Source organism: Dasypus novemcinctus, chromosome 1 (assembly GCF_030445035.2).
Source record: "Dasypus novemcinctus isolate mDasNov1 chromosome 1, mDasNov1.1.hap2, whole genome shotgun sequence".
Classification (NCBI taxonomy): domain Eukaryota; kingdom Metazoa; phylum Chordata; class Mammalia; order Cingulata; family Dasypodidae; genus Dasypus; species Dasypus novemcinctus.
The window spans coordinates 157,785,280-157,808,907 of record NC_080673.1 but is presented as its reverse complement, the minus strand read 5'-3'; the positions used below and the strand labels follow the sequence as shown (position 1 = coordinate 157,808,907).

General features: G+C 37.6%; 1 protein-coding gene across 1 annotated transcript in view; it reads left to right on the top strand.

Moving 5' to 3' along the window:
- Nucleotides 1-23,628, top strand: part of ATP10D (ATPase phospholipid transporting 10D (putative)) — a 111,110-nt gene that overhangs the window by 24,622 nt on the left and 62,860 nt on the right. Inside the window, 2 exon segments of the mRNA XM_058299069.2 lie at nt 14,829-15,155; nt 17,493-17,687. Of these exon segments, the coding sequence (XP_058155052.1) occupies nt 14,866-15,155; nt 17,493-17,687 (485 nt within the window). The 5' untranslated portion in view covers nt 14,829-14,865.

Sequence of the window (23,628 nt, the reverse complement as noted above, 5' to 3'; positions counted from 1 at the left end):
ACCATGAATTACCAGAAGTTAACACTTTCCACATTTGATTTTTGTTAATTATTTACTCCTATGTTTGTATTATCAAGAAATTGCATTCTGAAATTTAAAAAAGCAAGGTAAAATTTAGATTGCTGTATTTGATTATGTACACTAGATTATGTACACTATATTTTCATAAGAATAGAAAACTTCACTTTTAAAGTTCCCAGAACTAAGATCAAATTTTACTCAATTCAACTATATAAAAAATAAGACTTTGTCCTAATGTTCACCTAAGGTACATGGTAAAAAACTCATGAGATGTGCTTAGTATTTATGTGAATATTTTATGTTATCTATCAATTCATTGAAGAAGCACTATCTTATGTCCTAATTCTGTGGGAGACTTCTGGATATATTATTAACTACTTCAATAGCTCAGGCTGTCAATATTAGCTACAGATTAAGAAGAAAGTTCTAAGCTATTTTTATTTTTATTTTTTTAACGATTTATTTATTTCTCTCCCCTTTCCATCCTCCCCCCGCCCCGGTTGTCTGTTCTCTGTGCTGCGTCGTCTTCTTTGTCCACTTCTGTTGTTGTCAGCAGCATGGGAATCTGTGTTTCTTTTTGTTGTGTCATCTTGTTGTGTCAGCTCTCTGTGTGGGCGGCATCATTCCTGGGCAGGCTGCACTTTCTTTCATGCTGGGCGGCTCTCCTTACGGGGCACACTCCTTGCTCGTAGGGCTCCCCTATGCGGGGGACACCCCTGCGTGGCACGGTACTCCTTGCGTGCATCAGCACTGCGCATGGGCCAGCTCCACACGGGTCAAGGAGACCTGGGGTTTGAACCGCGGACCTCCCATGTGGTAGACGGACACCCTAACCACTGGGCCAAGTCCGCTTCCCCTAAGCTATTTTTATATGCTGAAGTGAAAACTAGACTTTCATATGTATGTCAGAAAGGCATTTTTAAAAGCTAATATTGAAAATAATTTGAGCATAATTTTGGCCAGTTAGTGTTCATGGATTTAGTTCTCTATGAACAAATATTTTACAGAGCAAACTCCAAAAACAGAGACCTGATAAGGATAGAATTTTCTTTTCAGGTCCCCATCATTAGTGTAACGCTGAAATGACTGACTTTACAGATATCTCTCATTAATAAAGGAGTTATATATTTTGGGTCTAATATCCAGGCAGAAATACAATGAATTCACTTGGAGGTTGTCATGTTCTTCCCACTAAGAGTGATATTCTATTCTTATTTATTTTTGCTATTTTGCTCTAGATGCATACAATTCTTAAGGATTTGATGAAGTTTTTTAGATTCTTGTTTGGGATTCAACTTCTTTTCTGTAAATGCAGTGATAAAGTGCTGAGGGAAGCGGACTTGACCCAATGGATAGGGCATCTGCCTACCACATCGGAGGTCCGTGGTTCAAACCCCCAGCCTCCTTGACCCGTGTGGAGCTGGCCCATGTGCAGTGCTCATGCACGCAAGGAGTGCCCTGCCACGCAGGGTGTCCCCCACTGTAGGGAAGCCCCACGTGCAAGGATTGTGCCCCATAAGGAGAGCCGCCCAGCACAAAAGAAAGTGCAGCCTGCCCAAAAATGGCACCACACACACGGAGAGCTGACGCAACAAGATTACACAACAAAAAAGAAACACAGATTCCCAGTGCCGCTGGTTAAGGATAGAAGTGGTCACGGAAGAACACACAGCCAAAGGACACAAAGAGCAGACAACTGGGCGGTGGGGTGGGGAAGGGGCAAGAAATAAATAAAAAAATAAATCTTTAAAAATAAAAGTGGTACTGAATAACTGTAATCTTTTGGATTGCTTAAGGGCCTTTGTATAGTAAACAAGTATGTTAGCAGGAAGAGGCTATTAAAAATATTGATTCACTAGGATTGTTAGAATATGACCAAATCTTCCAGTGCTATTAGATAATGCTTTATTATTTTGGATCCATGAAAGCTGAATAATGTTCTTCAGGGAAAACAAATTCTGAGTAGTATAACACATTAGAAAAAAGAATCCATAGACATGTTACAGACTTAGAATGAAGCTTGATAAGGAAGCAAGGCTAAACTACTTCAGCACCTTGAACTCTGTTTTGCACCTTGGATCACGTTTATGTACTTACGTACCTATCACCTCACTAGGGCCCTGAGCACCTGGAAGATGGGATCTGTGCCTCAGTTGCTGTACTCCCAGGCTAGTGTAGTAGTATCTAGCACATAGCCTTAATTTTCTCCAGGTGCAGTCTTTAGATTCATGGGGGGTGTTCTATTAACAATACAGATAATCAGGATTCCCGCCCCCCCTCCCCCCCCACCACTGATTTACTAAATAAGAATCACCAAAGGTAAACTCCCAGCCCAGGTGGTAAATAAATGCAACGGCCCTGGTAAGGCAGGGAAGAAATCAAGGTCTCTAGACCTTACCCTGACACACTCACTACCTAGTCAACCCCTACTAAGTGCCAGGCCCTCTGGATACAAAGATCAATGAGATACTATAACAGTTAAAACAGAAACTGCCAGTCAAAAAGATTTGGTTTGAACCAGACCTTAGCTACTTAATAAAGGTATGACTTACTTTACCGCTCTAAGCCTCAGTTTTCTCTTTTGTATAACAGAAATAATACCTACCTCATAAGGTTGTCATAGATATTAAAACAGGAGATGCATGTAAAGTGCTTTGCAAAGTATTTTGAATATAGATCACTCTTAATACACGTTAGCTTTTTATTTATTTTTTTAAAATTAAGGAGCTTATGTTCCAGGCAGGGCTGAATTTCTTGAAAAACAAGGAAATTTTTACAAGAAAATTAGGGCGGGTCGATAAATAAATAAACAGCATTTATTTATTCACACTTCAGTGGTTGGCAATTTTGGCAGACATCAGATTGGAAGGTTCCTCTCTGTTCTCTATTGTGCCAGCTGGGTTCACTCATGTGTTAATGATCAGCTAGGTCAGTGGCATTGCCCGCACATTAACAGGAGCAATGGAAGTAACTGAACCATGTGTACTCATCATCCACCAGACTAGCCTGAGTCTGAGCACCTGGTGATAGCCACCACAGGATTCCAAAGGGTAGCACAAACAAGCAAGCTCCAATGCACAGATTTTATTTGAATTAGAGAAGTTGTAGGTTTACAGAAAAATCATGCAAAACACAGAGTTCCCATATACCCCCAAACATGTGGTTTTCCATATTTATTGTTAGCACTTTGAAACAGTGAGTTACCTTTGTTACATGGTGAGACATTTTTATAAATATACTATTAACTATAGGCCATAGTTTACTTTAAGTTACACTGTATGTACAATCCTTTGAGTTTATTTTTAAATTTTTATTCCAGAACATATAGAAACCTAAAAGTTCCCCCATTTAACCACATTTAAGTGTTTAAGTCAGTGGCGTTAATGATATTCACAATGCTATGCCATCATCACCACTATTCATTAGCAAAACTATTCCATTATCCCAAGTAGAAATACTGTACATTTCAAGCCATAACTCCCCATTCCCTACCCTCATCCTGTCCCCTGCTAACCTGTATTCTAGATTCTGACTCTGAGTTTGCATATTCTAATTATTTCCTATCAGTGAAATCATATAATATTTGTCTTTTTGTGTCTGACTTAATTCAACATGATGTCTTCAAGGTTCAGGCATATTGTCACATGTATCAGACCTTCATTTTTATAGCTGAATAATATTCCATTTTACATATACATCACACTTTATTTAACAGTATCTTTTGATGGACACTTGGATTGCTTCTCTCTTTTGGCAATTGCAAGTAATGTCACTATGAATGTCTTAGTGCAAATATCTGTTTGAGTCCCTGCTTTGAATACTTCGGAAAATGTACGTTGAAGTGTGATTGCTGGGTCCATATGATAATACTGTACTTAACTTTCTGAGAAACTGTCAAACTATTTTCTAAAGTGGCTACACCATTTTACATTCCCATCAACAATGAATGAGTGTTCTTATGTCTCCGTATCAATTCCAAAACTTATTTCTAATTTTTTAAATTATAGCCATTCTTGTGCGTATGAAAAGGTATCTTATTTTGGTTTTGATTTGCATTTCCTGTTTAGCTAATAATGTTGAGCATCTTTTCATGTGCTGTTTGGCCATTTGTGTATCTTATTTGGAGAGATGTCTATTCAAGTCTTTTGAATATTTTTTAATTGAGTTGTTTGTATTCTTGTTAACTTGAATGATTTCTTTATATATTCTGGATATTAAACTATTATCAGATACATGGTTTCAAAATATTTTCTCCCATTCTCTAGGTTCCCTTTTACTTTCGTGCTGGATTTTATCAAATGAATTTCCTGGGTCAATAAGGATGATCATGTAATTTATCTCCTTCAATTTGTTAATGTGGTGTATTACATAAATTTTTTTCTTGTGTTGAACCAGCTTTGAAAACCGGGAATAAAACCCACTTGACTGTAGTGTATAATTCTTTAATATGCCATTGGATTTGAAAATTGAAGTATTTTGTGGGGAATTTTTGCATCTATATTCATTAGAGAGATTGGTTTGTAAATTTCTATTGTAGTTTCTTTATCTGGCTTTGGTATTAGGGTGATGTAGGCTTCATAAAATGAGTTAGGTAATGTATTAGTCAGCCAAAGGGGTGCTGATGCATCCCTTTCCTTTCCATCCTAATCCTTGAGGAATGTACTCCACCCTCTCTATACCCTGGGGTGGCAAAACTCTCCTTGAACATTGGGTGAGAACAAATGCTAGTACAAACTCACCCTCTCTGTACACATGGGTGGGGTTCCTCTCTTAGTCCAAGGCAATGTCTTAATTCCAGATCTCAGCTTCCATGGTTTTCCTCTTAAAGCTGTTTCTCCTTCAATCTCTCCTTTCCAAGTCCCTTTTAGTCCAGGCTGACAGTGGTTTTGCTCATACAGCTCTCTCAAAAAGCTTGTTGGTTTAGCATGCAAGAAGCAGGGGTTCAAACCATCAGACAGTAAGACTTTCCACAAATCTTTCCTAGATAACTGCATCTTCAATTCTGATTTACAAGTTCCAAGTTTTAGTTAAGTCCTCCAATGGGGCACTTTCATCTGGGAGCTTGATTTCCAGAGCTTGGAATTTCCAGAATCAGTTTCTGTTTTCTTTGTGCCCAATAGTTCAGCCCTCAGCATATTTCTCTCATCTAGCATTTTGCTATAAGCTGCACGGAGAAACCAGGCTGCATTCTCTGGAGTTACTTGGGAAATTTCTTCAGCTAACTGCCCAGGCTCACTATTTTTAAATTCTTCCTTCCTTAAAGCATCAGGAGTTAATCTTGCTAAGTTCTCTGCAACTTTAAAACACACATTGCCTTTCATTCAGTTTCCAATATTAGTTTCATCATTTACTTCTAAGGCATCATAAGAAGTCTTTAACCTCCATATTCCTACCTACAGTCTCTGCAAAGCAATCTCAGCCTTTTCTATCAAGCATCTCACAATTCCTCCAAAAAATACCCCTTACCCATTTATAAAACCGTTCCAGCATTTTGGTAATTGCAAAAGCACTTCCCCACTCCTTGGAACCAAATTCTGTATTAGTCAGCCAAAGGGGTGCTGATGCAAAATAGCAGAAATGGGTTGGTTTTTATAAAGGGTATTTTTTGGGGGTAGGAGCTTACAGATACCAGGCCATAGAGCATGAGTTACTTCCCTCATCAAAGTATATTTTCACTTGTTGGAGCAGGATGGCTGCCAATGTCTGTGAGGGTTCAGGCTTCCTGGGTTCCTCTCTTCCTGGGACTGTTTATCACCAGTCTCAGACTTGCTTCTACCCACAAGGCCAGCTGTAAACTGTCAAGCAAATGGCTTGTTCTCTGCCCAGGGCCTTTTCTCTTTCCTCACAACCAAGCTTCTCTGTGTATTTACTTCCCAAGGCTTCAGCTAAAAAACATCAAAATTCCAGCATCAAAACTTCAGCTCTCTTCTTTTGCCCTATTGATGTGGCCCAATCAAGCCCTAATCATAATTTAATTAAGTAAATGTGAAACTTCAGACAGACCAGTTTACAAACATAATCCAATATCTACTTTTGAAATTCATAACTATATCAAACTGCTATGGGTAATTTTATCTCCTTTTCAATCTTTGGAAGTGTTTGAACAAGTTTTATACTAATTCTTCTCAAAATGATTGGTACAATTCACCTGTGAAGCCATCTGGTCCTGGATTTTTCTTTCTTGGGAGATTTTTTATGACTGATTCAATCTCTTGTGAATGGTTTGTTGAGGTCTTATGTTTCTTCTAGAGTCAGTATAGGTTGTTCATGCATTTCTAGGAGTTTGTCCATTTCTTCTAGGTTGTCTAATTTGTTGGCATACATTTTTTATAGTACCCTTTTTATTTCTGTGGGGCAGTAGTAATGTTCTCTCTTTCATTCCTGATTTTATTTACTTATATCTTTTCTCTTTTTTTCTTTGTTAGTCTAGCTAAGGGTTTGTCAGTTTTGTTGATCTTCTCAGAGAACCAGCTTTTGGTTTTGTTGATTCTTTCAATTATTTTTTTGTTCTCAATTTCATTTATTTCTTCTCTAATCTTTGCTATTTCTTTCTTTCTGCTTGCTTTAGAATTAATTTACTGTTCCTTTTCTAATTCTTCCAGGTGTTCAGTTAGGTCTTTAATTTTAGCTCCTTCTTCCTTTTTAATAGGTGATTAGGGCTATAAATTTCCCTCTCAGCACTGCCTTTGCTGTATCCTGTAAGTTTTGCAATGTGTTCTCATTGCCATTTGTCTCAAAATATTTACTTATTTCCCTTGCAGTTTCTCCTTTGACCCACTGATTGTTAAAGAGTGTGTTGTTTAGCCTACATATATTCTTAAAATTTCCCATTTCCTGCCTATGATTGATTTCCAGCTTCATTCCATCATTATTGGGGAAGGTGCTTTGATATAATTTAGTCTTTTTAAATTATTGAGAGCTGTGTTGTGACTCAACATATGGTCTATCCTAGAGAAAGATCCATGAACACTTGAGAAAAATGTATAACCTGCTGATCTGGGGTGCAATGTTCTGTACATGTCTTGTAAGTCTAGTTCATTTATCCTATTATTCAAGTTCTCTGTTTTCTTGCTGATCCTCTGTCTAGTTGTTCTACCTGTTGATGTAAGTGGCATATTGAAGTCTCCAACTATTATTGTAGAGAAGTCTATTTCTCCCTTCAGTTTTGCCAGAGTTAGCCTCATGTATTTTTAGGCACCCTGGTTAGGTGTGTAGATAATTAGGATTGCTATTTCTTCCTGGTGCATTGTTCCTTTTATTAATATATAATATTCTTCTGCATGTCTTAACTTTTTTTTTGCATTTAAAGTCTGTTTTGTCTACTCTTTTTTCTTTACTGTTTGTATGAAATATCTTTTTCTAACCTTCCACTTTCAGCCTATTTTTATCTTTGAGTCTAAGGTGAGTCTTTTGTATATAGCATATGGATGGCTCATATTTTTTATCCACTTTGCCAGCCTTTATGTCTTTTGATTGGGAGTTTAATCCATTAACATTCAATATTACTACTGTAAAGGCATTACTTACTTCAACCATTTTATCCTTTGGCTTTCATGTGTCTTATTTTTATGTCTTTTTACCATTTTGGTTACCTTTTGTAATAATCTCACTTTTACACTCTCCTCCAATCCCCTCTCTCCTATCTTTTCCTTTCAGGCTTTAGAACATCATTTAATATTTCTTGTAGAGCCCACCTCACATTTACAAACTTAGTTTCTGTTTATCTGTGAATATTTTAAACTCACAGTCACACAGTCATATCTGAAGGAAAATTTTGCCAGACAAAGAATTCTTGGCTGGAAGTTTTTATCTTTCAGTATCTTTTTAAAAAAAATTTTTTTTAAGATACTTCAATTATGCAAAATGTTACTCCCCAAAATATAAGGGATTCCCATATGCCCCATTCTCCACACTCCCACCCTTCCCCACATTAACAACTTCTTTCATTAGTGTGGTACATTCATTGCAATTGATGAACACATTTTGGAGCTTTGCCACTAAACATGGATTATAGTTTACAGTGTAGTTTACACTCTCTCCCACTCAATTCTGTAAGGTAGGCAGGATATTTAATGGTCTGTATCAGTCACTGCAATGTCATTCAGGACAATTCCAATTCCCTTAAAGCCCCCATATTATACCTCTTTTTCCTTCTCCTTGCATTCAGCACCTCCACTGGCCATTGTCTCCACATTAATAATATAATTTCTTCCATTGCTAGAATACCTGTAAGTGTATAGTAGAATACCAGTAAGCCTACTCTAGTCCATAGTTTATTCCCCAATTCTGAGGATTCTGGGATGGTGATGCTCTCTCCACTTCTAATTGAAAGGGGGCCTCAGTCCCACACAGCTGATGGATGGGATTCTTGCTTGCAGTTGTAGACCGTCTGGGTTCCTTGGTATGGTGGTTGTTCATCCTCACCTCCTTGTTAGTTGTACTGGGTGGGTCCAATAAGCTAGAGAGCAAGTAAGTTTTGCTGCTCCATTGAGGCTCAGGGCCCCCATGGCACATGGACAGCCCGAAGATTCAAGTCTCTTGGACTTACACCTACCAACTCCAGCACCAACTACAGGTTCAAATAGGAGGGACAGAAGAGGCATGTGGAGAGAAATCACATCTGAGTCCAATTCTCTCACACTCAGGAGCACAAACTCCGAAGTAGGGCCCAGTGGTGAAGCACCAAACTCCAAAGCTATCTGCCATGACTGTAGGACCTAGGTGTCTCCAGAGCTCTCAGTAGCCTCACCATTTGGGTAGTATCTACTTTGGCCCGTCTATGAGATCCCGCTGAGATGTGCATAAACGTTAACCTCTGGAATAACCTCCCAACTCACTTTGAAGTCTCTTAGCCATATAAACTCATTTGTCTTTACCTTTTCCCCTTTTTATTCAAGGTCTTTTTCCAGTTGCATTGCTAGTTGGTGCTTGGTAGTAATCCCTTGGTGTCAGGAAGGCTCATCCCTGGGATTCAGGTCCCATGCTGGGGGGAAGGTAAAGCATTTATATGCTAAATTTGGCTTAGAGATAGGTCACATTTGAGCAATATGGAGACCCTCAGGAGGTAACACTTAGGCACCCTACAGCACCAAGCTAAGTTGCAATTTCAAGAGCAAAAGATCATAAGCATAATTGTCAATATCAAAGGTCCATCAATGGACCATCTGTCTTCACTAGTCATTGCCCTGTACTTGGGGGATTGTTGGCTAGCTTTTTCTTTTCTTTTTTTTCTTCTTCTTACATCATTATTTTTTCACTATGTCTTCAAAAAAGTTTTAGGTCCCAGTAAAGTCACATATAGAATGTAGAGGACTCCCACATACCCAATATCCTCCTCCCTTTCCTCCTGCCCCAGCAATGATCTTTTTAGAAGTGGATGTTACATTTGCTGCAACTGATGTACAAATATTGAAATATAACTGCTAACCATGGTTACATTATGGTTTACATTATGCTTTACATTTTAGACTGCACACTTCTATAAATTTTTGGTTATATTATGGTTTATATTACGGTTTACATTTTAGACTAAACATTTTTATAAATTTTTGGTGAAATTTAGCATGGCCTGTATCCATCATTGCATAATCATACAGAACACTTACATTGCCCCCCAGTTACCCCCTCTTCCATCTATTCTATTCCTCTCTGCCCCTCCCCTTGGAGCTCACAGTGACAACCAAGCTTCACTGCTTGAAGGACAAGATTCATAGATACTTGCAACAATGCTGGGGGCTTGACACATTAGTCTGTCCTCTCCCATTGGGAGACATCCATGCTCTCAAGAGACACCCTCCCCACTGTTTGAGAACATCAGGCCTCCCCAGGACAGGGGTACAATACCTTCCCACTCATTGTATGGGTTTCTACCCACTGATATAGCACATTATGACAAGATGAGTACTCATACAATACCTAGAAGCCTGCCCCAGGTATACCCTGTGCCAGATGCCCCCCATCAAACACCTTAAGCCAGTAACCCTTCCTTATTATATTTTCTAAAGAGTTTTCTCAACATTTTAATTTCAACCACATTCCTGACAATCTCTCATGTTCACCTGGTCCCCTCAAACCCTCCCCCCAATTCCGTGGACCATCTGACCCATCCTCCCAACCCTAGCCCCTGTCAAGCCTGTAAAGCCCAACCCAATAGTATCCCTATACCCCTGTCTTATCCCTTCACTTACCTCCACTTTATCATGGATTTTGCCCGGGTGGGCATTGGCTCTCTTTCAGTATCTTAAGTATATCATACCATTGTCTTCTTGCCTTCATGGTTTCTGATGAGAAATCTGTACTAAGTCTTGTTGGATGTCCCTTGTATGTGATGGATCACTGTTCTCTTTCTGCTTTCAGAATTCTCTTTTTATCTTTGGCATATTTGACATTCTGAATAGTATATGTAGTGGAGTAGGCCTATCTAGATTTATTATGATTTGAGTATGTTATGCTTCTTGGATATATATGTATATACGTCTTTCATAAGAACTGGAAAATGTTCATCCATTATTTGCTCAAATATTCTTTCTGCCCCTTTCCCATTCTCTTCTCCTTCTGGAATTCCCATGATATATATGTTGATATGCTTTGTGCTATCATTCAATTCTCTGAGCCCCTGCTGATTTTTTTTCCTTTCTTTTCTCTGTTTTTCTTTTTGCTTTCAGCAGTTCTGTCTTCTAATTCACTAATTCTTTCTTCTGCTATCAGCTCTGTTGTTTATGCCTCTAATGTATTTTTTTTTTGTTATAGTAGTGACTACATTTTATTGTCTCACTTGAATAAAAATTTAAAAGGAAGAAATATAAGAAGAAGGGATTAAAAACGTATTTGAAAGTTTTAATTCTTAATTTTTTCTGTCAAGTCAGAGAAAAGTAAAAGACATATTTACATGTTTCATTTGGGTGACTATCTTGGTCTACCCATTCTACATGGGAGATGGCTAGACTTGCAAATACACCCAGGTGGTGAAATTTTCTGTAATAAACAAACCCACCAAATATTTATGTTTACATGCTTACGTTTTAGCTTTTGCTGATAAAGCATATCCATTGAATTTTACCAGTAGATGTTCCAGTAAAAGTAGATGGATTACAGTCAGCAGTATTTGGGTAGACTTCTCAAGTTTCAGTGTCTCTGTAGTGTATGCTTCAATAACTTGTAGAAATCTCTTGATAGAACAGCAAGGAAAAACTGTAGTCATCTGAAAGGTCCTGGCTGTGTTTAAACATGAAACTTGATGGTGTTGCCTTTTTTCAGACTTACTTGATCAAGACTTTTTAGGTTGTATATATGTTACCAGAATAAAAAATTTTAAAGTAGAACATAAAACTGTGTAACACTAACTGGGACCCCTAATGTAAACCACAGACCATAATTAACAGTATAATTATAATGTTTTTTATTGCTTGACACAAAGGCATCACACCAATGCAAAATGTTAATAAAAGGGAAAACTCCATGTATGAGGGGAGTATATGGGAACTCTTTACTTACTGCATGACTTTTCTGTAAACCTACAACTTCTCTAGTAAAATAATATGAAAAAAACCCTTAATACTCTAACTAATGTAATACCAATGAATAAGGTTTTAAAGGCCTATGATATCCTAGTAGCTCTATTTTTTTCTCTTTATTGAGCAAAATTTACAATGACAAATCTTTAAACATAAATCCTTTTTTAAAAAGGAGATAATAGGATAGTGAATGTTTTGAGTATAGAGTACAAATAGCTCAGAATCCTCTCATGTGTTTTTTAATCTCATCTATTGTGTCTTTCATTCCCATAACCTCTGTTATTTTCCTATTCAAGCTTTCAAATTCTTCTTTGTTTGCCCAGTGTCATATTAACATCCTTTATTTCTTTAGCCACATTTTCCTTCAACTCCTTTAATTGATTTCAAAAATTTGCTTGACCATAATTGATTAGTTGTTCCAAATCTTATGTCTCATTTGGTGTTTTGATTTGTTTCTTTGCCTAGGCCATATTTTCTTGTTTCTTAGTGTATATTGCAATTTTTTGCTTATCTGATTTCTTGGTTAATTTACTCTTGTGGTCAATTTCTCTTGCCTGGGATTTTATTTGTGTTACCAAATTTATATTATGGCTTTTCTTTGATTCTTAGTTCAACTTTTTCTAGGTCTTTAAAATTGCTCCTGTTTAACTGATCAGAATAAGACCAGGAATCCATTAAAGGATTGCAGACCAATTTCTAAAGGTCTTAGAAAGGAGGAGAGTAAAGGGACCAAAAATCCTCTATTTATTGGCAGTCAATGCCAAAGCAATGTCTGGGAGATTTCCCCTACCAGGCAAGCTCTTTTGAGCCAATCCTTGAGGTTAAAATTTACTGATAATCCCTTGGCCACACCAGGGAAGAAACAAATCTCCACTCCCTCTGCATCAGCAACAGCCAGTCCTGATCAGTAAGAAGGGTGTTTGAAAAGGCAGACTTTCTTTAGCTCTCTGCCAGCTCCCAGTGAAGACAGTGGTGCAGCCACACCCACACAGGACGAGTATCTTGTGTTCTTTTCTTCTAATCTGTACAACTCCCTTTGTCATTGCTTATAGGGCCAGTCCAATGGTGATGAATTCCTTCAACTTTTTAAAAAATCTGGAAATGTCCTAATCTCTCCCTCATTTTTGAAAGATAGTCTCACCAGATATAAAATTCTTGGTTAGCAATTTTTTTTCTGCACTTTAAATATTTCACCCGACTGCCTTCTTGTCTTATTCATTTGTCTTATTGACTCTGATAAGTAGTCAGAACTTAATCCTGTTGGGTTTCCTTGTGCCTAATGCATTCTTTCCTTTTTCCAGCCTTCTGAACTCTCTTCTTGTCCTTGGCATTCTGCAGTTCAACTACTATGTATCTGAACATGATTCTCTTGGTGCTTATCCTGTTTGGAGTTCATTGGGTTTCTTGTATGTGCATATTCATGTGTTTGATTTAATTGTGGAAGTTTTCTGTCATTATTTCTTTGAATATTCCTTCTACACCTTTCTATCTTCTCCTTCTGGGATTCTCATAAGGCATATATTCATACATGTAATGTTGTCCCACAGGTTGCTCTTAGACTCTGTTCACTTTTTAAAATTCTATTGTCTTTCTGCTCCTCATATTGAATCATTACAATTTTCTTCAAGTTTGCTGATTCTTTCTTCTGCCAGCTCCAGAAGAACAGAGAGTCTGCTGTTGAAACCCTTTAGGGAATTTTTCATTTCCACTATTTTGGACTTCAACTCTAGTATTTCTCTTTATTGAGATTCTCATATTGTTCAGTCATCATTTTCCTGGTATCCTTTAGCTATTTCTCTGTTGTCCTTGAGCAACATACTATAAGTTTTTAAAAATCTTTGTCCAGTATATCCAAAGTCTGGTCTTCTTCAGTGATGGTTTCTAGACTTGTATCTTGTTCCTTTGGATGGGCCATCATTTCCCATGTGTTTGTTTGTCTTGTAATCTTTTGTTGCACAATGTATATTTTAATATTTTAAAGTGTTAAATCTGAGATTTAGTGCCTGTGCTGTCCATTCCTTAATTTTGTATTCTGCTGGTGATATGACAGAGATTTTCTTGAGTGACAGGAGCTAACAAAAACAAACTAATGTCAAAAACACTTTTCACAGTCTTTGCAAATTGGCACTGCATTGGCTGACGCTCTCCTTAGAGTTGAACCTTTCTATCAAGAACAGCCTGAGGTGAATGTGAAGTACAAGGTCCTGTCTTTTGTGAGCCTGTCTTGTGTTGGGATTGTGCTTGCCAGTGACTTCAGGATTTCTCCATTTACAGGAATTTGAATGTCCTTTCTATTCCCTATGAAGTAGATTCCCCGCCCCCCCCCCACCCCTTTTGAGAGCTTTATTATGCTTTATTGTATGACTTAAAGAAGGTAATTCTTTGCTCCAGTCTGCTTCCATTTAATTTTTTCTTACACTGCTTTAGTTCTATGCAAGCTGCTTCTCCCTGCAAGGCAAGTTCTAGGAGGGCAATCCTGAGTCAAGTTTCTTGGTTCAGTCTCTCAGGCTGCCAGCCTTACTGACACTGATATCCAGGCACCATGGTATATGTGTAGGGTTACTCTGCTCCTTCTGGAACAGGGCCAAGGACCCACAATGGGACTGCAGGCTGGCTCCATACCACACCAGGGAGCCATGAGTTTCTCCTACTGTTTTTTTTTTTAAAGATTTATTTATTTTGTTTATTTCTCTCCCCATCCCCCACCCCAGTTGTCTGTTCTCTGTGTCTATTTACTGCGTGTTCTTCTTTGTCTGCTTCTGTTGTTGTCAGCGGCACGGGAATCTGTGTTTCTCTTTGCTGCGTCATCCCGCTGTGTCATCCCTCTGCGTCAGCTCTCTGTGTGTGCGGCGCCACTCCTGGGCAGCCTGCACTTTCTTTCACTCTGGGCAGCTCTCCTTAAGGGTTGCACTCCCCGCACATGGGGCTCCCCCTATGTGGGGGACACCCCTGCATGGCACAGCACTCCTTGTGCACATCAGCACTGTGCATGGACCAGCTCCACATGGGCCAAGGAGGCCTGAGGTTTGAACTGCGGACCTCCCATGTGGTAGGCAGATGCCACAACCACTGGGCCAAGTCCACTTCCCTTTCATACTGTTTTTTTAAAACTACATGTTCTTGACTCAGCACTTGCCCAATTACTGCAACTGTAGAACATTTTAACTGTTTTCTGGGGTTCTGAGGAAAATGGCTCTGCCAGTTTTTGCTGGTTGTACAAAGATTCTGTGGAGGAACTTTTACTCTCCTTTAAGACTTTCCAGAAGTTAATGGGAACTGTTTTTGTTTGCTCAGATCACCCAGACAAACTGGATCTCACTGCATTTTGGACATGACTGGGCCTCTTCAATGGGCCAGATACCACTGGCAGCGGATGATCTGTGGTGCAAACAGGGACGACAATGATAGGTCATACAACTATTCCTCACTGCTCCCCTGTGGTGGCAAGTCCTCTCAGACCCCAAAGCTGGCAGGAAAGCACCGGATTGTTGTTCCCCACCTCCAGTCCTTCAAAGACGAATATGAAAAGTTCTCTGGAACCTACATGAATAACCGCATACGAACAACAAAGTACACACTTCTGAATTTTGTGCCAAGAAATTTATTTGAACAATTTCACAGGTACTATTTTATTTTTTGAAAAACGTTTAGATTTTTTTTTTGTCATTCTAGGTGATATTTAAAATCTTTCATTTTCATGTTTGTTGTTACCAAAGCCTAAGCCTGTGACATCATCTTTGATGATTCTGATAAAATCTATTGTGGAGCAGTTACATTCACATGGCACTTTTCAGTTGTTGAAACTCTCTCTTTTTACCGTAGAAGATATTGATATACTCGTATTCTATATTAGGGAGCTAATTCTTAGGTTGTGGTTTAGACAATTTTGTGCCAGTGATAAGTAGCAGACCAAGGCTACAGTCTTGGGTCTCTGACTCATCTTTAGTTTTCTTTCTATTAAACTACACTGCATTTTAATTTCTGATTTCTCTTACTTGATAATAAAAGGAAATAGAGATCTGAAGTAAGTGATGACACAAGATGTTTTTAAATGACACAATGACATGATTCATTTTTAATATGTATTTTTGAAGTTCTATGAGTCAAGGCACTGAAGAGAATGCAAAATGAGTTTGAAGTTTACTTAGAGAAATAAAATTTATGTATAAATAACTTAAAGGAATGTGGATGTGATGAGTATTATAAAGTGCTGCCAAGTAGGGTAGGCGCTTAAAAAAGAAATAGTAATAACAGCTGCGGAAGAGATGAGAACATGGCATTTGAATTTGATTATACAAGTAGGTGGATTTTTCAAGGCAAAGGCGTGGGCATAGTATATTTCAAATAGAGGGAGGAGCATGAGTGGAAGCAAAAAGGCAAGATCATAAAGATCTTGCTTGAGGCTGGGAAGTAGTCTTTTCTGACTAACACCTAGAGTCTATGTAGCAGTGGGAAATAAAGCTGGAAAGATAGGTTATGACCTGCCAGAAGGGCCTTGAATGTTGGGCTAATATTTCAAGGCCCAAATCTGAATATAGAAATAGTATATTCCTGTCCATATTTTACTTTGGAGACAATGTGGTAGATGAATAGAAGGCCTTAGAGGCAAACTGAAGGCAGAGAGAACATTTAGGAAGATACAGTAAATATCCTGGTATGTTATACTAGAGACCTGAAGTTAGAACAGCGTGAAGTGAAAAGAAGGATAACCTATTACAGATGCTATGGGTGGGACTTAGGGATCTAAGTGGAAGGAGTAAAAAGATGATGTGACATGTTGAACTGCAATGGCCAGTAGGATTAGCAGAAAATGGGAAGGCAAGGCAGGGGTGAAAATAACTTGGCTAGAAGATTATTTTACTTCTGTAAATGTTGAGTTTGAGATGCTAAAGTGGGTATAGAGATTTTCAACATTCATTATTCATTCTTGTTATTCATTCTACATGCATTCACTCTTGTTTTTATTCTATATATATCCTGTAACATTTGCCAAACATATGTAAAGTATAAAAATAAATTTGTTGAATTAATGGTTTTAAGTGCTGTGGGTGTTTCTGTCTTTTTTGAAGTTTTCAGTCCAATGTATTTGATGGATATGAATCTGGAACTTGAGCAGAGTTCAAAGCTTAAGATGTAGATTTGGATGTTGCCCAGAAGAAATAATTGAAGCCACAGAAGTAGCAAAAAGGTTTAAGAAACAAAATTTCAGAATAAAAGAAGTGGGAGGTGAGAAAGGAGAAGTGGAGAAATGTATGTAGATTATTCTTTTGATAAGTATGATAAAATATCAGGAGGTTAAGCAGAATTGAAAACTCTTCGTTTGTTTAAAGGAAAGGAGAGGCTTGAACTTATGTTATGGCCAAAGATAAGGAGAGAGCCAGGGGAAGAGTATTTGAAGATGTAACAGGAAGGGAATGGAAGAATTTCTTGAAGAAAGTGATTCTGAATAACAAAAATGTATTAATAGAAGAGTTAGTTTCTGGGGGAAGAAATCTCAGTCTTTTTTGCTTATTTTGAGCCATTTTGAATTTAATAGTTAGACATTCAAATAGTTTGTAAAGGCTAGAGGGTTTGTTTTTTTTTTTAATTATTTATTTTTACAAGTCAATGACTGAATTATCTCTAACTTTTTCCTTTGAATTAAAAAAAAGTTCTTCCTATTATACTCTATGGCATGTGTTGCATTATTCAAGACTATCACACTAAAATATTTACTGATATTATTTAATGAAAAATATCTAATATTTATTAAGCTATTTATGAGCTAGATGTCTGGGGCCAGGGGGCAATAACTTATTCCTTCAGATTTGTTAGATTTTTGCTAACATCGAAAATTTCAGTAACATCCAAAGTCAGCTAATAGCAACTTGTATGAAAATACCCTAGGATATTTTGCCTCTTTTGTTACCATACTTGGAATGATCCATTAACACCACCCTGTGTGTGTTTGGGTTCCAGAGCCGCCAATTTATATTTCCTGTTTCTAGTTGTCCTGAACTGGGTGCCTTTGGTGGAAGCCTTCCAAAAGGAAATTACAATGCTGCCTCTGGTGGTTGTCCTTACAATTATTGCAATTAAAGATGGCTTAGAAGATTACCGAAAATACAAAATTGACAAACTGATCAACAACTTAATAACTAAAGTATACAGTAGGTAAGTGTAGCAGGAGCTTTGCTAGGGAATATACACATATGACTTAGAAACAAACAGACTGTTACTCTTTCTCCCCTCAGGTGTGAGAAGGACTCTTTTTGGGTTGCCGTTGTTTTCAACTATTTATTAAATTACTATTGTGAATTTAATTCAGGAATTTAATTGTCATAGGAAAACAGAAACACATAAGTCATTGTCAACCCAGAAGCTGACAAAGCAAAAGCCTCTTTAACTCATATATGAGTGTGTATTAGTCAGGGTTCTCTAGGAAAACTGAATCAACAGGAGATATCTGTCAGTAGTATGAGATTTTGTAAGAATCTCTCACGTGACCATGGGGATGCCCAAGTCCACGTTCCACAGGCAGGCTGCAAGCCAGAGGTTCCAACGAAAGTCCAATGAAAGTCCTTGTTAAGTGTCTGAGAGACGTTGGCTATCCGTAGATGAGCTGGGAAATTCTTCTGAATGCTGAAATCACTTCCCCTTTTAAGGCATTCAAATGATTGGATAAAGTGTCACTCATTGCTGATGGCATTCTCCCTGATTGATTGATGCAGATGTAATGAACTATCTATGCAGTAAACTCACTGGTGACTAAAGTCCATAAATGTCCTTATATTACAATTAGCTCAGTGCTTGCTTGACCAAACAACTGAACACAGTCACCTGGCTGAGTTGACACATTAGCCTAACCATCACAGAGTGGAATTGAAAGAATTGAATTTCAAACCCTAAGAAGGAAGGCAAGCATATAGCTTGTAATCTTTTGCATCACAATTTGAGATTAAGTAGAGGATGAAATTTGAAAAGCAAAGGGGAAACAAGGGCTACCTTTGGAGGAAAGGAATTGTGAAAAATGGAGAAGAGTGTTTTTCGTGCATAAAAGTCTTCCTATTGCAGTAACAGAGGGCATTCTGTTGGAGAATTGCTTTTCCAATGTTTGTGAAATTGAAAGTCTATGCAGCGAAGAATAAAGTCAGCTAAGGTGAATTTTGAACTGTGCTGTATATTATATGCAGTTCCTGTGTTTTAATTCTCAAGTTCAAGTTAAATGTTTAGTGACAGTATAACTTGGATTGTTTTCTTTACTTACTATCCCAAGTGATATAAGCTGAGGATAGTAAACTGGATGGACCCAGACAAAACATGTTGTACTTATGGTCAAATTAAGTAGCCCACACCAAATTACCCAAGCACAATTTATGCTACCTTAGCTATACCACTTTTCATATTTAAATCTAAATATATGTAAGGTGAATATTTAAGACATGAGAGAAAAAAATCTGGAGGTGATATTAGATAATACAAGATGATTTCCACCTCAATTTGCATGTCTTTTATATCTTTTTCTTGCCTAAGTGTTTGAGCAAGTATTTCTAACACAATGAATTACAAATAGTAAATGGGACCTCCTCAAAATTAAAGACTTGTGAGCAAAAAAAATTGCCAAGGAAATGAAAAGGGATCCTGTTCAATGGGAGAAAATATTTGGTAACCATCTATCTGATAATGGCCTAATATCCAGCATATATAAAGAAATCCTACAGCTCGAAAATAAAAAGACAAACAACCCATTTAAAAAATGGGCAAGATATTTTGAATAGACACTTCTCCAAAGAAGAAATACAAATGGCTAAAAAGCACAAGAAAAGATGCTCAGCATCACTAGTTATTAGGGAAATGCTAATCAAAACTACAAGATAATATCTTACACACATTAGACTGGCAGCTATTAAAAAGAAGAAAACAACAACAGCAGGGGACTACAAGTGTTGGAGAGGATGTGTAGGAAAGGAAACACTTATCTACTGCTGGTGGGAATGTAAAATGGTGCAGTCATTATGGAGGACAGTTGGTCAGTTCCTCAGGAAGCTAACTATAGAATTGCCTTATGATCCATAAATTCCACTGCTGGGTCTATACCCAGAAGAATTGAAAGCAGGAATATGAACAGATGTAAGCAAGATAGTTCCATCCATCAGATCCATTGGATCTAAGCCCCCTCTCAATTAGAAACATCACCATCCCCAAATCCTCAAGATTGGGGAATGAACAATGGACTAAAGTAGAACTATTATTGTGCTATTATAGGCTTATTAATATTCTAGCAATGGAAGAACTTTTATCATTTTTTAAACATTTTTTTGTCTTTATTTTTTTAATATGAGGTCCCCAGATACCCTCCACCTCCCTCACCCCACTTCTCCCCCATAACAACCTCCTCCATCATCATGAGACATTCATTGCACTTGGTGAATACATCTCTGAGCACTGCTGCACCTCATGGTCAATGGTCCAAACCATAGCCCACACTCTCCCACGGTCCACCCAGTGGGCCATGGGAGGACGTACAATGTCTGGGAACTGTCCCTGCAGCACCACCCAGGACAACTCCAAGTCCTGAAAATGCCCCCACATCTCACCTCTTCCTCCCACTCCCTACCCCCAGAAGCCACCATGGCCATTTTCTCCACACCAATGCCACACTTTCTTCGATTACTAATCACAAGAGTTCATGAATAGAATATCAGTAAGTCCACTCTAATCCATACTCTATTCCTCCATTCTGTGGACCTTGGAATGGTTGTGTCCACTCCACATCTATATCAAGAGAGGGCTTAGATTCCACATGGATGCTGGATACAATTCTGCTCTCAGTTGCAGGCACTCTTGGCTCCCTGGTGTGGTGGTTGACCTTCTTCACCTCCATGTTAGCTGAGTGGGATAAGTCCAATAAACCAGAGTGTAGGAGTTGCAAGTCTGTTGAGGCTCAGGGCCTGGCTGTCACATGGTCAGTCCAGAGATTCAGGTCCCATGGGTATACATTAAACCCCAGCACCAACTACAGTTCTGGTAAAAGTAACAGGAGAGGCTTGTGAACAAAGATCACATCTGAGTCCAGCTCCATCACACAGAAACACAAACTCCAAAGTAGGGCCAACTGACATGGCACTGAACTCTATCTGCCATGACCAGAGAACCTGTGGGTCTCTGTAGCCCTCAGAAGAACCAATGCCTGGGGTTGTATCTACTTTATCTGTCTCTGGGACTCTGCTCAGGTGTGCATAAGTGCAACCACTCTGATAACCTTCCAGCCATATAAATTCATTTGTCCTTTCCATTTCCCCCTTTTATTCAGGTCAAAAAGCATTTTTACCTTCTGATATTATATGTAGATTGAGATATTCTGCTGGTCCTAGTTGACCCTTTTATTCAAGGTCATTTTCTAGCCACATCACCAGTTGGTACTTGGTAGTAATCCCTCGGTGCCAGGGAGGCTCATCCCCGGGAGTCACCAGAGGTTCTAAGCAGATGGAGAGGGAAGAATAGGTGTAATATCGGGGCATTTTCAGGACATTGGAATTAACCTGCATGGCACTGCAATGATGGATAAAGGCCATTACACATTGTGTCATTACCTATAAAATTGTGAGGGGCAGAGTGTAAACAGTAATGTAAGCTATAGTCCATGGTTAGTAACAGTGCTTCAGTATGTGTTCACCAATTGTAACAAATGTACCACACTAATAAAAGATAATGTGGGAAAGTGTGGAAAGGGAGGGAGTAGGGCATATGGGAATCCCCTATATTTTAATGTAATATTTGTGTAATCCAAATTTTCTTTAAAAATAAAAAAATACATGAAGGAGCTAATAGAAGAGATACTGTAAATAAGAACCCATGGAATTTGGTGAACTTTTGCAATTTTTTAGTTTTGGAGGATAATGGTTCCACTGTTAGAATAGGGAGCATTAAATTTTTCTCTGGCAGAGTGAGTTGGAAGTAATAGGAAGACAGATGTCAAAGTGGGAATGCCCAGTGGGCAAATAGGAACACGCTACCGGAGCTCTGGAAGGAGGGAAACACTAGAGAGAGAAATTTTGGAGACACCCATCAGTTTAGAGAATAATAATATTTGAAATTAGGAGAGTAACTTAATTCCCCAAGGGAGAAAATATGAAGAGCTAAAGATCAAGCTTTGAGCCCAAAGATGGACACCTATTTTGGCCTTTGAAATGACATCACAAGTTTCCTTGGACAGATGCCATCATTCTCTCTGTACCCCAGAACACTTAATACATTTCTTGGGTTGACTTTAGTACTCTTACATAGTCTCAAAATCCACAAGGCAGTAGTTCTAACTTTGTCAGACTAGAGATTCTATTCCAGTCCAATTACCAAGCCAGAATAAAGGACATCTACGTTCAAAAGTTTAGTTAGAAAATAAATGGAAATATATTCTGGACAAATTTAAGGCTCATTTGGTTGACAAAGAATTGAAACAAATTACAAATTTTGTTTTAGGAGAAAAATAACTTAAAGCTTTGTCCCAATAGTGGAACTGTCTTCAATCTTATGTGAGCTATAGAAGAATGGGGTTAGGAAAGGCTTCTCTGAAGAAGTGATATTGAAGCTGAACCCTGCTGGATTCTGATTTTTGTTCATTCTTAAACTTCTTCAGTGGCTTTTACAACATTTGTTTTAAAGACTTATGAAGAAAAAAGGAAAATAATTTTATTTTCTCCTTTGTAAGATAATATCAGATGTTCTTGCATAAGGAAAAGTTAGTTCTATTATTTTCCGTTATACTCATGTCTAATTTAAAAGGAACCAGAAAAACTGATATTGTTTAAAAAAATGAAAATAATAGTACAAGTCCATCATTTTAATTTTAAGCCATGGAATGTTTAATTAAAACGACTATGAAGCATTCAGTAAGGTTTGAGTGTTTATAATATGCCTGTCCCTGTGTGAGAGATGAGGTAAAAATGTCGACATAGTCTTTGCCCTTAAAAAATAGCTATAGGAAATATTTTGTAATGATATATGAAGAAAAAAGTCTAGAGTGTGACAAATTTTAAGATTACCCACCCAATGCCAAATTTAGCAAATGGAAAGAATGCTTATATATGTATTCTTATACACAAATTCTTGTTTATAAATAATTGCTGAATTTTAGTGCTGCTTTAGAGTTGATAATGTGTATATATTTGCTTTTCTAAGTTGTTCTAAAAAGTTCTGTTCCTTTTTCTGCCATTTAGTAGCAGTGTGGTCTTGAACAAATTATTCAACTTGTTAAACCCCAATTTTCCTTTATTATGAATATAATAGTAACAAAGCAATAAGCATATACTATCTTGCCCTTTGTAAGTGCTAAGTAAAGTTTAGCCATTATGATTATTACTATAGGTTAATAAAGACTACTAGCAAGAGTTTGTGTTTGTTGCATTACCAGGTCATTTAATCAATATGTGAGGATTCCTTATAAACCTGTATTGTCCTTTTAAAAATAGTCCAGATCTATTATAGATAATTTGCTTATAATCTTAAAGATGAGATTCAATATCCTATTCAATGATTTAAGGTCCATTCCAAGACATCACTTTATAATTGTGTTTCATAATAAATTCATATAACTCTTTATGAGTTTCTATCTATATTCTATGCAATTTACTTTTGTTGGATGTTGTGGAAGAAATAATGTTTACCTTTTCCCAAAATTGTTCCTGGAACACTTATTATAAGGCTATAAAGACATAAAGATAGGCTCTAAAACAGGCTAGTTGTTTAAGTATGCTAACAAATTCCTATGAAATACAAAAAAAAAAAATACATTAGAGAGCAAATTATTTCCCAATAAAATTAAGGTGGAAGTATGGGGCCATTAAATTTAGCTGGCTTTGGGGGGAAGAGTATTAACATTTCTATGCAAATAATTTGGTTCTTATTTGCAGATAATTTGGTTCTTATTTGTAATATGTGGTCTTTTACAAGGTGCTTAATTTTCTTTGTGAAAGTTTCATAGGGAAATAAGCTAGAAATTAAACATTTAAATCCCATTATCTCCCAATTAAGATAGAATGAACTCTTATGGAAAACTTGACTATTTCTTAAGATTGTCTTTTAAAAATATCTATTCACAAGGTCTTAAGGTTTGTTT